We start from the raw sequence: 17,888 nt of genomic DNA on the forward strand, positions 1-17,888 counted from the left end.
GAATAGTATCGATGGGAAAGGATGGTTCCCGGCCATATAGAAGAAAGAAGGGAGAAAAGCCCGTCGTTGACTGGGGTGCCGTGTTGTAGGCGTACGTGACATAGGGAAGGATGAGGTCCCAGTTGGTGTGGTTGGAGGCGACATACATTGAAAGCATGTCGCCAAGAGTTCGGTTAAAGCGCTCTGTCAATCCGTTTGTTTGCGGGTGATATGCACTGGTACAGCGATGAATGATGCGGCATTCAGCGAGAAGTTCTTGAATGACGTCGGCGAGAAAGACGCGACCTCGGTCACTCAGGAGTTCGCGGGGAGCGCCGTGACGTAGAACGAAGCGGTGAAGCAGGAAGGAAGCAACGTCACGAGCCGTCGCGGCTGGTAGAGCGGCCGTTTCTGCATACCTCGTGAGGTGGTCTACAGCTACAATGACCCAGCGATTGCCAGCAGCTGTGTATGGCAGAGGCCCGTAGAGGTCTATCCCGACCCGGTCAAAGGGCCGCGAAGGGCATGGCAAAGGTTGCATTGGTCCAGAAGGGCGGCAAGGATCAGGCTTGCGGCGTTGACATTCTGTGCAAGAGCGAATGTGGTCATGATGGCAGGGAGAGTCCGGCTGCGCAATTCCAGGATTGCAGGAGACCCAGCAAGCCTCCACCAATTATGGCAAAAAAGTCCGACACGGCTGTGGACGACACGAAGGACGTGGACAAGAAGACGCAACAGCGTAGGCTTAGCCGGTACAAAACCAGGAACAGCGTCTAGCCCAAGCCCCACTTCAGAGGTATTGGCGATCCGGCTGCGGAGCTCTGCACGGCGCACTTCTTCTTCCTTACAACACCAATAACTTTAAAAGCACACTTCAAAGCTTCATGTTATAAATTATTGTTGCGTTTGCTTGTTCTGTATAATAACTGCTTTTATGTCATTGTTTTACATTTTGGCTTGTATTTTTATATCGTATGTTCTTTCCTTTCTTTATTTTGTTACACCATGTATTTTTGCCACGCTCACAAGTTTCTATTTACCATTATTATTTTGTATACGATGTTTTTTGCCATGTTGTTTGCCTTCCTTCCTTATTTTGTGATTTGCATCTGTATTTACTTACTTTGCCCCTCCCCTCTGCAATGTACAACCGTACCTTGAGGGTATGATAAATAAATAAATAAATAAATAAATAAATAAATAAATAAATAAATAAACCATGGTCCTAAAACGGTTTGCACCTTTCGGGGTGTATATTTGTCCCACAACAATAATCGTCATCTGCCTTGCTTGCGTTTCCTTTCTTGAAAACTCGGCGCTCGCTACTTTCCTGTCGAGAATGCTGCGTCGCACTGATAACGCGCATGCCGTTCGTGACTGGGAAGTACCGGGCTCGCAGCGTTAAAGAAAGGAAACGCGGTCAAGACACATGACAATTATCGTTGTGGGGCAAAAAAAACACCCCAAAGGGTGCAACTGTTTTTAGAGTGTACACTCTAAGAACAGTTTACACCCTTTGGCTTGCCCCTTCTGCCACACAAAAATAATCGTCATCTGCCTTGATGCGTTTCCTTTCTTTATCGCTGCAAGCCCGGAACTTTCCAGTGACGAACGGCACGCGCGTTATCAGAAGAGGCACTCCAAAGGGTGTAAACTGTTCTATGCTGATAACGCGCGTGCCGTTCGTCACTGGAAAGTTCCGGGCTCGCAGCGATATAGAAAGGAAACGCATCAAGGCAGATGACGATTATTTTTGTGTGGCAGAAGGGGCAAGCCAAAGGGTGTAAACTGTTCTTAGAGTGTAGCTTTGGTGTCCCCGTTGCCGCTTTGGTTTCCTGGAGGTGCCGCCAATAATGCGAAAAAATGACGCGTTGTTGCAATTAGTGAAAAACACGATTGAATAAATATAATTACATCCAGCCACTAAATTTGACGCCAAAGGTGCACTGACTTTTCTAAAGTCTTAGATCGGAACATACAACGAGACAAGCCAAATCAACACACTTTCAGACTAGTTGACAAAACACGCAGCGAGATACGATGAGACGAAGCGTTGTGGTGGTTCAGTTGTGCCGTCATGTCGCACAAAAAATATCAACATTTTTTTTTTTACCTACGCCAAAGCATCCATGTCAGGACGCTAAAGCCAGCCAGGGTAAGTACGTGCTTATTTATTTTTTCTACTTTGACTTTTATTCGTTAGGACGCACTGAGCCTCTTAAATATTTATTTTTATTCTCGCTACCCTACCCGCGGGCTGGCAGAGTCAGCCAGAGCGCATGCGTTTTTCTTGTGTTGCCCCGAAACCACCGCGCGGCGTACTTCGGTGCGCGTGTGGTTTTCTCTGGCAGAGTGAATTTTCGCGTGGCAGAGCTTTGGGCGCCTTCTGGCTAGCAGACGAGAAAAAGAAACAATGGTCGCTCACCGCCATCACTGTGAAAACTTGACGGATTACACCGCGTTCGCTTGAGCACAACTTCTCCGGAAAGCCTTGTCTCGCCGGTGTAAAATATCGAGCACTATGCGTACGGTTCTCAGTGGACCACGCGTCTCACGTTTTCCTCGATATTCGTTCGGTAGCCACATTAGGTGCCCAAAGTAGGCATTGGATTGTAGAGATACTTTCGTTTGCGTTTTTGCATTTCGGTACCCCCGCCCCACAAAAGGAAAAAAAAAAGACATTGTTGTGGCACAGCGAATTGTCGCATGGTGAAAGTTCGATTTTGTTGCTTCTTCTTTTGCGGAAAGTAATGGGCCATGGGATGCTTCAGCTGCCGGATACTCTTATTATATTATTGCGATAGCAATTGCATGAACACTCTAGGCACATTCCTGCCGTTGCCATCGCCCTCATGTTCCGCATAAAGTCCAAGGGCGATAACATCATGACGGCGCGCCGCATGCTGTATGTGCGAGTGAAAGCGTAGTGAGGGGGATGGGGGGCTGGAATGGGTGGGACGACGGTGGTGGCTCAGTCTAGTGTGCGCGAGTGAGAAAAAATGGCTGTGGCTTAGCTAAAAGATTAAGCCCAGGATGCGAAGCATACTAGCCTTTATTTTAGTTGTTGAACCACTGTTTAGCTTGGGGAACTGCTGTTGCTTGGCTATATTTGGTTCGGCTAGACGAAGAAACAACTCATGCAGGCGAGCGCACGAGCTGAGACCCGGCTATGTAGCTACGCGGCCACAAGCGAGCGCACGAGTTGAGCCTCCGCTTTTGCAGCTGTTATGACGTCATATGGTAGCTACGCGGCCGCGCGCGGCGCAGCAAGGAAGAGCGTGGTTGTGCGGCTAGTATGCTTCGCATAACAGGAGCAAGCGCTCCGCTTTCCGTCGCGCGCGATACATTGGAGGAGGTGGATGGAATGGGGGAGGGATCTAGGATTCTGTGAATCTGTGATTGCGCAACATGTTTATTTGCCTTGTTTGACCCATTTTATACCCTGACTTTTTCTTAGATACGTATATTTATTTGAGACTTATACGTACGTTTAGATATCTTGTTGCGAGGTTTTGTGCATACGTGCAGTGAACTTTGTTTCGAGTGGCACTTTTTTGCCCTTTATCATGCTGTATCTTGGCATTTGTATATTCCATTGTATCTTCGCGTTTCTAATGTACGAAGGCGAGTGAAATGAAAGTGAGCTCACCCATCTTGCGCAATTATGGTTCTGTTCATTATATGCAAGGCATGCGCTTAGCACACAGATATCTCTCATTTACAAAAGTGACACGCAGGTGTGAGGATAAATGTTCCTTAATGTGCTCATACACTGGGTTAAACATGGTTGCGTGACGTAATGGACACTCCAGAAGTTCAGCAGCGTGGTGCCATGAGGTTTTTGACAGCTGAAGGTGTTTCCCAAAAAGAAATTAGTGACCGTATGGCTGCCGTGTACATTGCAAGCAAGCAAGTAAAGTAAATAAAGTAAGTAAGTAAGAGAGAGAGAAAGAAGTTTAATGACACGAAACGCCGAGAGGTCGGCCTGAGGTATATTCCTCTAGCCAGCTACTCGGCATTGGGGGAAGGGGAAGAGGGAAAGAAAGAGGGAAGAAAGAGGTGCATGATGGGTGACGATGACGATAGAAGGAAGATGTAGAACATATGGCGAGCAATTTGGCATGCTCAAAGTCTGCAATCCAGGCCCGTAATTTTTAAAAAGTTCAGTAATGCCTTGATGGCCTTGAAACTCGACTGAGCGTCTAGCCAAGGGCCTAAAATAACGTCCTCCGACAACGGTGCGCTGTCGAGACGCGTAAGGTCCTTGACCAACCTATCACGCTCTTCCACAAACTTAGCGCAGTCACAAAGCACATGACCTATAGTCTCAGTAAGTAAAATAAGTAAGTAAGTAAGTAAGTAAGTAAAGTAAGTAAGTGAGTGCTTTATTTCCCATATACAACATACATTTGAATATGGACAGGTCTTAAGGAAAAAAGCTGCGTGAGCAGCTTGACTAAGTCCTATTGAACATTGAAGAATGCATTGCATTGGCAACTGTCAAGCGTTAGAACAAACGGTTCAAAGAAGAACGTGAAAGTTGAAAAGACGATCCCAGACCGAACCAAAGCCATCGTGCTATCACCCCTAACAAAATTGCAAAGGTTGATGAGCTGATGAGACAAGAACGGAGGATAGGCATCGATGAACTGGCAGAGCGTGTGAGCATCAGTCACGGTTCGGTTCACCGTCACCATTCACGCCATAATTCATGAACATCTCGGTTATCGGCTCTTGTGTGCTCAATGGATGCCCAAGATTTTGAACCACCGCCAGAGTACGGAGAAGTTCGGCGCTGCCTTTACTCATCTGATCCGGTATTACAATAAGGGTGACAATTTCATCTCTGCAGTTGTGATCGGAGACGAACCATCATGCCACTACTACGAGCTTGAAACAAGACGGCAAAGCTTACAATGGAAACATTCGAATTCACCACCCCCAAAGAAAGCAAAGGCCGTCATTTCCGCCGGAAAGGTGATGTTGACTTTTATTTTTCGATCGTCAGGGGCCATTACTGATATAATTTGCTAAATCTTGAGAGGCTATCAATTGTTCCCGATATTGTGAAACGTCGGATCGGCTGCATGTTGCAATCAAGAACAAACTACGTGAAAAATTGACGAATGGGGTCATCTTGTTCCACGACAATGCCCGTGCACACGTCGCTAATGTGGTTAATACAAAATTGGCGAAGTTCAAGCGGGAAACGCTGCAACATCCGCCATACAGCTCAGACCTGTCGCCTTGCGACTTCCACATTTTGGGGCAACTAAAGAAACAGCGCAAGGGAACCAGATTCGTCTCGGACGATGACGTGAAAGTCAATTGCAGACGTTTTGGAGCAACAATTGACCCAAGGAGCTTTATGAGACGGGAATTACGCGACTCGTTAGTCAATGGGACAAATGTCTAAATGCTCATGGAGGCTACCTTTAAATAAAGTAACCCATTTGTCATATATTCGCATTGGCTCACTTTCATTTGACTGGCCCTCGTAAATTCTGCAGAACTTCTTTTTATACGTGCTTTCTGTTGCGACTATAATTTCGGTGCAATTACTCACGACACACGACCGGTGACAGCTGCTCCTGCGTAATACATTGGAATAAATGACAGCGTCATTGAGATTTTTCACTGACTGTTGCATATGTAGAAAAATGTAAACAAGGTTGTTGAATGACAAAGTTTAATTAACATAACTGTCTTCAACTTCTTCATTTCACGGCCTTTGCATTTTTCATATCAGTGGCATGCACTGCTTTGCTGGTTTCGAACTGATGTAGTTCTAAAGCTCGTGCGATATTTTCTTTACATAGTAAATAGACAAAAACATGGTAGCATTGACATCAGTTATGTTGGGCACAATTTTTGGCACATACGGATATAACATTCTATGAAAAAAATACTTACTTTGCTTGTACTGACAGTGCATAGCGTTCAAGAATTCGTTTGCAGCATCTTTGGCAATGAAACCACAGTTATTATTCATGTATTTGATCCCTAGGCAAATTGTTTAAGAGGAAGCTTTAGCTCGGGCCCAACTCCGACGCGGCCTATTCAGATACATGTAAAACGCAGAAACACTTTTCTGAGAGAACTCTCGAATCGTTTTAATGAAATTTGTTGCATTTGAGGGAGTAAGTTATATTCTAGTGTCTGATGGAAGCGGAATTTGGATTTAGGGCCAGAACTTTGTTTAGAATATTTTGAAAAATTCGAAACTCCGAAAAAAATAGAAGCACGAAGTTTACAAATTAATAGCTCTTCATCAAGAACAGATATGGTTCTGTAAACGGCATCCATTACACCATTCAAAGCGGACAAACTCGATATGTCTATTTGAATTGGTTATGTTATGTAAAAGGGTTCCGCAAAAGCCGTATTTCCATAATACTTAATCTTTTGAGACTCATGTGTAACATCAATATTGTCCGCTGTAGATGTACTATTATATGCAATTTACAGAATTGTGATATCGATTTTCATTGCTGATTTGCTGACTTGTAAACTTCATTGTTTCGTTTTCTGAAAATTTTCGACGTTTGGCACTTTAATAAAATGTTGACGACCTAAATCGAAAATTCGAAACAATCACTAGAGTTTAAGTTTTGCTTTTAAATGCAACAAACCTCACCAAATTTGGTGAAGTGGTTGCCGAGAAAAAAATTTTCCTTCTACATGTATTTAGATAGGAGCATCCGACCTACGGCTTTTGCTCGGCCACCTCTTAGGAGGTGGCCGAGCTGCATTGTGAGCCCACCCCGAACGAAATTTCTGGCTACGCCACTGCCAGCCACCTACTTGTGACGCTAGGTTCAGCACTACCGCGCCCCGCGATTACTGCAACACGTCAGAACTTTGCCTCTGAAGGTACTTCGGACAGACTTTCTCGTGCCTGCGGCGCTGGTACTGGGTCAGTCGTGTCAGGATTGGGGGCTCAATCCCATCGCTCGTGGTCCTTTGCCAAGATTGGAGTACGGCATGAATTCGAAGGTAGCTGGCCCATGCCGTCGTCCAACTTATTTACGCTGAGATCGTTGATGAAGTGAAGAACTGTTTCTCATCGAGAACGAGGAAAAAGGGTTTATTTACAGAAATTAAATCAGTCTAACATGACTGCTTGAGAAAAAGAGTATCAGTCCAACATGACTGCATGAGAGAAGTGACTCAGTCTAACATGACTGCTCAAGAGAAGTGTCCCCAGCATTCGCACAACAGTTTTTATACACTCGGTCCGCCGGCCATACGAGGCGGCGACTGTTCGTTTACTTATCACCAATTCGCCGCTGCTCCACAGATCAGTTTACGTACACAAAGGCAACCGCGTTCTGATGCCCGACGCCGACGTTGGAGGGGTGCCGTTCCGGGAAGTATCGGCGCCCATCGAGGGTAGCTCTTTGTCTTGCGTCTGGACGAGCATGAGAAGCACCAAAATACGGCTTCCCCACGGCAGCTTGTCCATGCGTGTCATATCAGATCCACGTTGGGGAACTCCGAAACCATTGTTCACACACCGAACTCGTCCCGTCACAATGTCGATGGGGCTGGTGGAAGGCGGTGGTTTTCAGCACAAAGGCCGCTTCTTCGAACGCCTTCTAGCTGCAGTGACGGAGAGGGCGCGGAATGCGCGTCTTGCCCCCTTGTCGTAATTGGGTGGCAATTTTGCCGTGCAGCTCACCATTCTTAACAGTCGTTGTCACCGGCGGCCTTTCGGCCACTTGCGTTCACCCGTGGTTGCTAAGGCGCTCTGCCTTCTATATTTTCAATATATGCGGCCTGGGCTCCACCATGGTCGTTACTGCTCCCACAGAAACATCTGTGCTGTTATTTCCAAGGTACACCACCGTAACGCGCGAGAGAGCTACGATCCGTCCCGACTTAGCCCGCTGCTTCACCTACTTTACCGCGCCGGCAGCCAGCGTCTGAGGGTAAACAAACTCGACTCCACTCCTCAATGTCAGTACTCCATCCAAGGCGCCACCGCTGTTCGGCGGAAACGTGTATGAAAGGGCTTTAGGGTGGCTTTAGGTATGCCCAGTATGCCTAGGGACACACGCCTACAACTTCCTTCGCAGTACCTAGGCAGCGAAAGCCCCAGATTTTCTCTCTCGTGCCCTCTCGTACTCGCGCCTGCGCACAAACGACTGGCGATCCTTCAAATGACCGTCTCGTCTAGGGAGACGGGAGGACACACGGCAAGTAGGCTCTTCACACAGCGCAGCAGCGCCAGATTTTCCTCTAGATAATATAATAAGAAACTCTATGATGGAAACTGGTGCGACTGGTATTATCAGTTAGTGCGTTATGATAATAATAGAGTATTTTTTATTACTTTACTTTTGCAGTATAAGAAAAATATTTGTTATGTGACATGCTTTGCTTTGCCCTGGACTCGCCAGGTGGTGAAGTAGCGCTAAACTTGATTGTCGAGCGCGCGTATGGTTGCGTAACTAGTGGCAGCGCGTTTTCAAATATCGAAGTTTTTCTGGCGCATTCTGATGCCGTGACAACCAGTGTGTGGTGACTCGAAGCACAGCGCGGGCACTCCGGTAGCGTTCTATGGTAAGCAGAGCCTAATTTACGCTCGTCTAGATAGCGGGAAATTATATGGGTCAACAACATTTATCTTTCTTTAACCGCCCTTACGTGAAGTCTGAAACTGCAGTTTGACCACTTTGTCCTGTACTTGCGCTGGCGAAGAGCGACATTCTGTGCACTCGTACTTTCCCTCCTTTGACTATGACACACTGCAGCACCACTCGCGAATCGTGACAGAGCGTTAGTACGTGATGCTGTTCGGAACTTTTGCACCTTTAACAACGGGTTGGGACATATGGTGACAAAGTTGTGACTGGTGTTGCAGAAGTCGTGGGACCCGGTAGTGCTGAAGTTTGCGTCACAAGTTGGTGGCTGGACGTAGTTATACTATACTTTAAGTCCGTTTTTACTTGCGATAATCATATTGTTCCTCCTTTTCCAAACATTCATCCGACTTGCCCCATTAATGATGTCTTAGTTAGCGCAGAAGGTGTCTTAAACCTCATACTAAATCTTGATACAAAGAAAAGTGAAGGGCCTGATGGAATCCCGAATTTGTTTCTCGTTCGGTATGCCTTATGGACTTCACGATACCTTACTCTTATCTTCAATAAATCACTAACTTCCGGCATAGTACCTTCATCATGGAACATGGCTAAGGTGCTTCCGTTACATAAGTCAGGTAGTAAGCAGCATCTTTCTAACTACCGGCCAATATCTTTAACACCATATTAATGCAAAATACTAGAGCATATAATATACAAACACATTATGGCATTCCTTGAATCAAATAACATTCTCTCTAATGTGCAACATGGATTCAGATGCGGTTTTAGCACCATAACATAACTTGTCGAGTTCACGCATGACATAGCTTCTAACCTGGATAAGGGATTTCAAATTGACGCTATATTCATAGATTTTTCCAAAGCTTTCGATACCGTACTTCACTCCAAACTACTGTCCAAACTAAATGCCATTCTTAACAACCCTCAATTAGTGAACTGGATAGAAAGTTTTTTGTCTCACCACACTCAATTCGTAAGCTTTAACTCCATTAATTCTTCGGTGGTGGATGTGTCATCGGGCGTCCCTCAAGGCTCGGTCCTAGGGCCTCTACTTTTCTTACTATATATTAATGATTTGCCACACGAGATATCATCTAAAATTCGAATGTATGCAGATGACTGCGTATTGTATGACATCATTTCATCTCCCTCTGAGCATGTTTGCCTTAGTGAATCATTCCTCAGATTTGCTAAATGGTGTGAAACATGGCAAATGAATATTAACTTCCGTAAGACTGTCGTTATGTCCTTCTCTAATAAAGCTAACCCGTTCCTTTTCAGCTCTGGATTTAATGATAATTTAATTCAACGCGTTTCTGAATATAAATATCTCGGTCTCACATTCACCACTAACCTGTCCTGGTCAAAGCACATTGATTCCATTACGACTAAAGCTCTACAAAAACTCGGTTATTTACGTCGTACTCTGTCTAATTCTCCGCGTGACACTAAATTATTGTTGTATAAAACTATTGTTTGCCCTATACTTGAGTGTGGTAGTATCGTTTGGAATCCCTACAAGCAGTACGAAATAGACAGAGTTGAGGCCATACAAAGAAAAGTGATCAGATTTGTCTACCGACGTTATGACCACCAGTTCTCACCATCGTCAGTCATGTCTTCACTCAACCTGACATCTCTCGCCGAACAGCGACACGTTCATTCCTTAAAATTTTTTCATGGCATTATTCACTCATCTTGTCGCCTCTCCAGTAATGAATATATCAGCTTTGCAAAAATCTCTTCTAGTAGGAGACATCACGCGCTTAACATTACACCATTTTTTGCACGCACTAATACTTTTAAGTATAGCTTTTTCCCTAAAACAATTGAAGCCTGGAATTCGCTACCAGGAACCAACCGTTCTCTCCCATTAAATGAATTCTTGTCTGTACTCCCTCAACACTGCGCCTAAACTTTCTTTGTTGTCTATTGTATTTCTTTCATGTATTGTATTATCCACTCCTGCTATAGCCCCAGCAGGGGCTGCAGTATGTGTAAATAAATAAATAAATAAATAAATAAAATATTTATTAAATCGTGTTTTTTACCAGTTGTAACAACGTGTCATTATTTCGCATTATTGGCAGCGTCTCCAGGTCATCAAAGCGGCAACGGGGACATCAAAGCTAGAACCCGTACTGGTCCGTGGGTTGGGGCTCGCTGTAGCTTGCGCGTGCCAGGGGTGTCGGCTATATATATATATCAGTCATGGAAGTATGGCAGTACACCAAATGCATGGAGTATCATCAGAACTTATGAAAACCTGAGGCAAACCGGCAGCTTCAAGAAACGGCGGCGGAAGACTCCATCTTTGAGTCCTAGCTTACACACGGATGTTCTATAGCACTTTTGACATGAAATCCTCATGGCAGCGTGCGGGACATGGTCGCCCAGGGACCAATTTCCAAGTCATCACTTTGGAGGATTCTAAATAACGGCCTTTCACCCGTACCACCTTAACCAATGCGTTGAAAATGGGGACCTGTAAAATTGTCTTTATTTTTCGAATTGGGCCCTCACAAAAGCTGATAAGTCACCGGACATTTTGAGCATCATCATGTGCGCAGAAGCCAATTTTCACAGGAACGCCTAAGTAAATATACATAATGCACACTGTTGGAAAGACTTCAATCCACACTGGGTATAAAGCGTAGTCGGCACCAGTACCAGTGGTCGCTCAATGTGTGGTTAGGAATTTACGACAGTGCTATAATCGGTCCCACCTTCGATCACACTCTGACTGGACAGCATTAGGGGAACGCAATCCTTCAAGGAGTAGTGGATGAGTTTCTCAGCGAAGTTCTGCTGTCACATCTTCCACTTCTGTAGTATCAGCAAAATGGGGCACCCGCACACAGCAGCAGCTAAGTGTGAAACTAGCTGGATGCGACTTTTCATGCGCAACAGATTGGAAGGCACAGGCCTGTAAATTGGCCGGCCAGGTTACCTGACCTTACTCCACTATATTTAATTTTTTAGGGCTATCTGAAAGATCATGCTTACATGATCGAGATGGACGTCAGATTAGCTCAAGACAAGGATAATGGATGTCTGCCATAGAATTCCGGCGTCGGTCATCAAGAAAGCAACTGAAGATATGATAAAATGGACATAGTACTGTGTAGCTGCAAAATGAGACCTATTCGAACATGTCCTCTAGGCAGCAGCTGGTGTTCATGAGCTTACGAATTCATAGATAATAAGGGCACACTGAAATCTGATCTTTTCTTTTTTGGGAATACTTCTTGATTGCCAGTTTGGCTCATTTAGAAGTGGCATATTTACTCCCTTGAACGCATCGGTTTTGCCTATTCTCTGCATGTTGGTTGCTTCCCGGTCTCGTTATTTCTCTTTTATTTTTTTACACGAACCTGTTTTTGCAGCACGCATACATATTCATGAAAAATAATATGGTCACTTTTTATTTGGCTTTGTTCCGAAGAAAGTTTCTGGCACAAAATATAGCTTCGTGCACACTTTTTCAATGCTGTGCGAGCAAAGCCGGGATTTTGAAACACTCTGTTATTGGTTTTCACATTTCGTGAGGGGTCAGAGTGGCGTTTCAGCCGTGTTATCAAGGGGCTTTTGTTATCAATATCATCAGTTGGCCTTGAGAGACGGATAATAAATGTCACCTAAAAATGAGAGGAAGGAACAGCTGCGAAGTCACAAAACCTGTTGTTGGGGCTCCTTCCGTACCATTGTCAAGGTGAAGGGCTGCCTTTTCGGGTCTGTGATGCAGTGAAGCTGCTTTCAATCAGCCCATTTGAGGGTGCTTCCTTATGGTGTGGGTGTGAGTGCACTCACGTGGTATTTTTCATACTTGGGAGGTTTCTTTGCCAGTCTGAAAAATTGTACAGTACGTCGCTGAAAACACCGCAGTCAGATGTCATTTCCGGCGCCTACAAATGCGTCATTGACACTTTGAAAATGAAGGCAGTACTCCTCGAGTTAGATAATTCATTGCTGTTACCACATTAAATCTCAGTAACGAAATAATTACTGGTGGCTACTCCACTGTACTGGAAACAATAAGCACTAGGATTTCTTTGAGTAATGCAAATGCTATTTTTTAAAGTCTTGGTGCATGATAGTTGTGACACCCTGTATAATTCACTCAGTTGCAAATAGTTTCTTTATTACTTTCCCATGTATGTTGTATTTCATACGTATTTTACATTCTAAGACAAGCTTTGTGAGTCAAAGCTTGTAGCTCCACTCCTGTAGCTCCTCTCCTGTAATAGCCGTAAGAAGGCTGACAGTATAAATAAGTGAATGAATGAAGTAACCGAAATGAGGCCAAGCCGGATTCACTCGAAATGGGACTAAACAGCGCTCATGAGCAGCAGCACCTATGCTCGGACTCACAGAAAGAGAGAGAGAGGCTGCAGTTTCGCTGGAAAGGCAAAGCAGTACTAGTGATAGCCAAGTATGTGACAATAAGGTGAAGGAAGATTACACGACCGAGAGAACTCCAGCTGTGAAATTGTACTGACTCCTACTATAAAGTCTTGTATATACTCATATAACACCATCACTGCAGTGCTCAGTTCCTCGAGGTCACACAAAGTTTCCTCAAGCACAAGAAATATATATATATATATATATATATATATATTTACACACGGGGTGTTTAATGCAGAATCAGATATCTGGTTGATAGGCGCGTTTTAAGGGTGGTCCTGAGGCAGCTTGACTAACGTCGTTCTCTTCTTTCTTCCACCTGGTTGTCTGCACGGCAGCCGTGGTTCATGACCGAGCTTGTGACATCTCCCCACTGGCAGTAGAAGCTCGCGGGGCGAGTCAGTCATCTTGTGGATTGTAACGCCTCAAACGCATGACGTGTGTCACTGCAGCCTTGGCCGAGTGTTGTCCACTGCTCTTGAGACGTGCAATGCGATAGTTCACTTCGCTGAGGCGCTCCAGAATAACGTAGCGGCCGATGTAGTGGGCGAGAAACTTCTGGCACAAGCCACGCTTCCGCAACGGCGTCCAGAGCCATGCAAGGTCACCAGGATTGAAGTAAACATGGCGGTGATGCCCGTTATGGCGTATCTTGGACCGGTCCTGTGATGCTAGATGACTGCCAGACACTCTTGTTCAGTGACTGTGTAGTTGCGCTCGGAGCGGCTCATGGACTGGCTAGCGTATGAGATCATGTGCTCACCATTGCCAACATGCTGAACTAGTACAGCGCCGATGCCTACGCCACTGGCATCGGTGTGAATCTCAGTTGGTGATGAAGGATCAGAGTGGAGAAGAATTGGTTGAGATGTCAACAGAAACTTGAGCTGGTGAAATGATGAGCCGCTATCTGCAGTCCACTCAAAGGGAACGCCGTTTTGGAGAAGGCGTGTAAAGGGATGAGCCATGTCAGCAAACCAGGGAATGAATAGGCGAAAGTAGGAGCACAAGCCCAAGAAACTTCGTAACTGCTTGACAGAGTTGGGTACTTTAAATGCTTGTATGGCCGCAGTCTTTTGTGGATCTGGTCGGATGTTTTCTTTAGCGACCAGATGTCCTAGCACAAGAGTTTGTCGTTCCCCAAAACGTCATTTTTTAAAATTGAGCACAAGACCTGCTTTCTCCAAGCAGTTCAAGACCAAGTCCCAACGTGTGTTGTGCTCACTAAACGTTCGCCCGAAGATTGCAACGTCGTCTAAGTAGCACTTGCAAACTTCCCATTTTAAGCCGCGTAATATTGTGTCCATGAACCTTTTGAACGTTGTGGCCGCGTTACACAACCCGAAAGGCATCACGTTAAACTAAAATAATCTGTCGGGCATAACAAGTGCCGTCTTTTCTCTGTTGTCCTTGTGTATAAGAATTTGCCAGTAACCTGACCGTAAATCAATAAAGGAAAAGTAAGATGCCGCGAAGAGACAGTCGATGGCGTCGTCAATTTGTGGGAGCGGATATACATCTTTCTTAGTAACAGCGTTTAGGCCACGATAATCAACACGGAACCGCCACATACCGTCTTTCTTCTTCACCAATATCATGGGGGCTGCCTAAGGACTAGATGATTCTTGAATGTCGCCTTTGCATAGCATTTGTTGCACTTGATCACTGATTATCTTGCGTTCTGACGGGGACACATGATAGGGCTTGTGTCGGATTGGCTGGGCGGCTCCTGTGTTGATGTGGTGACAAGTTCTGGATGCAGGAATCGATGGCAGGCCATCGTGCTGCGCAAAGTTGAATACCGAGGTGTGTTTCGTAAGCAGGGCCATCAACACTTGACGTTCGTGATCACTGAGTGATTTATCAATCACGGAAAGTATGTTCGAGCTCCCGGGCCTCAAGACACTGGTTGCTCCTCCATCGGATAGCTCTGTAGATACTGCCACCGATACAGACGAGTCTTCCTGAAACGTGGCAATCTTTAGGCCTTGAGGTAGCACTGCCGCTTCAGTGGAACAGTTAGCGCCCACAGCCCCGCGTGTCCATTGGTCATTGAGACCACACAGTGTGGAACTAAATTGTTTTTCTTGAGGCAGTTGCGATGTACAGGTTCCACTGCAGCATCGAACCAGATAGGAGTCGGAGATGAACAGGCGACGGCAACACGCATTGTGGATAAGGCGGGCACGACTGTATTATCAGACACGTACAACACACTCTCTGGGCAAACTGCGCCTTCAAAGAGCACAGGCAAAACACTGGTGTCGACAGTGAGTTCTCCCGTCTGGCAGTGAACATTGGCACCACACAATTGCAAAAAGTCAATCCCCAGAATCGCGTCATGCAATGGGTGAGGAAGAACAGTAAACTCAGAATTAAAAAATTTCCCACCCAAAGACACATCCATGTTACTCGCACAAACCGGGTATAATGATTCACCACTGACGCCATAGAAACTTGTTCACTGGTCCCAACGAAACATAACCTTGTGTCCCAGAGGGCCTTTAAACCCCACACTCATGACCGAGACAGTTGCTCCCGTGTCGACTAAAGCCATTGTAGAGACCCTATCAATCAGTACATGAACCATATTCTTCAGCATGAAAATAGTTGGAGGCAGTAGAGTCGGCAGTGCACATTTTCCAGCGACCTCACCTCCATCGGCCGTGCTGGCTAGTTCTCCCGCGGGGGCGACACGAAACGGCACCGAGGTGATGGTGACATGAATCGCGGCTGAGGGAATGGTGATCGGGAGGCTTGGAAGGCTGGTGGTGGTGTCCGAGTACGGTCGGAGGCAGGGGGGCGGTAGCGGTTCCGGGTTCTTCCTTCTCCAAAGTAGATCTCCTGGGCTGTGCATCGGTCCTCCCGGAAGTGGCTTTCTGATGTGGAGTCTCCTGGCCATTGAGTGCGCAGTGTACGACCACTAGACCGCATAGTCGGCGCTGACGGTCCGTAGTTCGATACTTGGCATCGGCTACAGTACCTAGCTATATCGCCAGGCATGTCATAGAAGTAACACACTGGCGAAGGGCGAACTTCAGAATGCGGATTGAAGTATTCTGCTGAAGACATCGGTTGAGGGTAACGAGGCTCTTCCGCTTGAAAGTTGTAGGTAGTGGCAAGTCTTCGTGGACGAAAGTTGCATGGGCGAGGATCAAAACATTGAGGGGGCGAATCATTCGTGGTGGTTCAGTCGTACCGTAACGCGGTTCGTCTCTGGAGCCGTTAAGATCCGCGACATTCACCGAGTGGTTCCAAGTAGCCGAAGGGGGTTCCCAAAGAATGTCTTGGAAAACGGAGGAGTTGCAACGTAGTGTCGCACAACATGCCTGTTTGTCATGCCGCTGGAGCTCCTCGCGAACTATCTCGCGGATGGCGGATGAAAGGTCTTGGTGTGGAGCACTCATGTCAACATTTGCTACAGTCGTTACATTGGCCAGCCGTCCAAACTTTGGCGTAATTTGGCAAGTCTTCAGCGCCTCGAATTTACGGCAGTGCCGTATCAGTTCCGATACAGTGTTCAAGTTCTTTTTACCAATGAGGAAGTTGTACACATCTTCTGCTATTCCTTTTACGATCTTCCTCTGTCATTTGAGTGTTGGCAGTTCGGCACAGCTTTGAAATTTTTTCGATATAGGTAGTGCAAGTCTTGCCGGGTATCTGAACTCTCTGGGCTTATGTGAATTCCGCACGTTTCTTCTTAGCGTCTGAGTCACCGAAACACTTCTTGATCTCCTCAACGAATCGTGTCCATGTAGTTAGCATGCCCGTGTGGTTGTCATACCATACCAATGCCGTGCCGGCCAAGAAGAAAGCAACGTTTCTAAGCTGACTGGCAGCATTCCAGTTATTGTATTGGCTTGCCCTTTCGTAATGGGTTAGCCACTCATCCACATCTTCCTCTGCCTTCGCCGAGAACGTGCGGGGCTCTCGGTAGTGCTGGATAGGGACTGGGCTCACCAAGGTACTGCTGGTGAAGGTACTTTGCTCTGTGGCCATGATGGAGCGTGATGGCGAAAGTGCGTCGAATTGACGGCTTCGGCGTAGTTCTTGTTCTGATGGCTCCATTGTAAGTCGTGGGAGTTACCCCGTATCTCCACCAAATGTTACACACGAGGTGTTTAATACAGAACCAGATGAATCTGGTTGATAGGTGTGTTTTGAGAGCAGTCCCGAGGCAGCTTGGCTAACGTCATTCTCTTCTTTCTTCCACCTGGTTTTCTGTGCGGCAGGTGGGGTTCATGACAGAGCTCGTGACAATATATATTGTGAGACAAGGTCTAGGCAGCCAGTTTCTTCTTTATTCTCTTGAGTGAGAGCCCCACCACCAAGACACAAAACGGTGATGATGAGTATGTACAGGTGAGAATATGAAGTGTATCAATAATGCTCACATTAATTTGCCCACGCATGCAAGCGGCCAGCCAGGCTGCGACTTAGCCAGGAGGGAAATGCTGAACGAATCGTGTGAGGCACTAAATGAGAACGATCTCTGAACCATGATAACGATGGTCCGAAGAAACGTCTAAGAGAGTAACGCGGTAGTTCATGGGGGATGTTTGTTCATTAATAATGTAGAGTCCAAGAAAGCAGGATTCAAACTTCTCACACAAACCAGGTGTACGAATGGGCATCCAAAGGAGCACTTCCTCTCCAGGACGAAAGGAGACGTCACGACAAGAGATGTCGTAACATTGCTTGCAATCTAGCTGCCTGACATCTGTGTTGAAGTGAGCACGTTGACGGCATTCCTTGAGTCTCGAGACAAACTGTTCGGGTATAATGGTCAAGGTGTTAGTTGGGGCATTGAAGAAAGCGGCATCGATGGTGAGTGTCGGTGAACGGCCGTAAACTAGGTAGAAAGGTGAGTACCCTGTAGTTCGTTGGATAGCA

At 46.1% G+C, this 17,888-nt stretch overlaps 1 protein-coding gene across 5 annotated transcripts in view; it reads left to right on the forward strand.

Moving 5' to 3' along the window:
- The first annotated feature begins 8,393 nt into the window (after positions 1-8,393).
- The window catches only part of LOC135920358 (rootletin-like), a 380,210-nt gene continuing 370,715 nt past the window's right edge, over positions 8,394-17,888 (forward strand). For all 5 annotated transcript variants that reach the window (XM_065454609.2, XM_065454610.2, XM_065454613.2 and 2 more), the window contains exon 1: positions 8,394-8,544. In XM_065454609.2, coding sequence (XP_065310681.1) covers positions 8,542-8,544 — 3 coding nt within the window. In that variant the 5' untranslated portion in view covers positions 8,394-8,541. The remainder of the gene's footprint in view (positions 8,545-17,888) is intronic.

The sequence above is a fragment of the Dermacentor albipictus genome, chromosome 1 (genome assembly GCF_038994185.2).
Source record: "Dermacentor albipictus isolate Rhodes 1998 colony chromosome 1, USDA_Dalb.pri_finalv2, whole genome shotgun sequence".
NCBI classification, from domain to species: Eukaryota; Metazoa; Arthropoda; class Arachnida; order Ixodida; family Ixodidae; genus Dermacentor; species Dermacentor albipictus.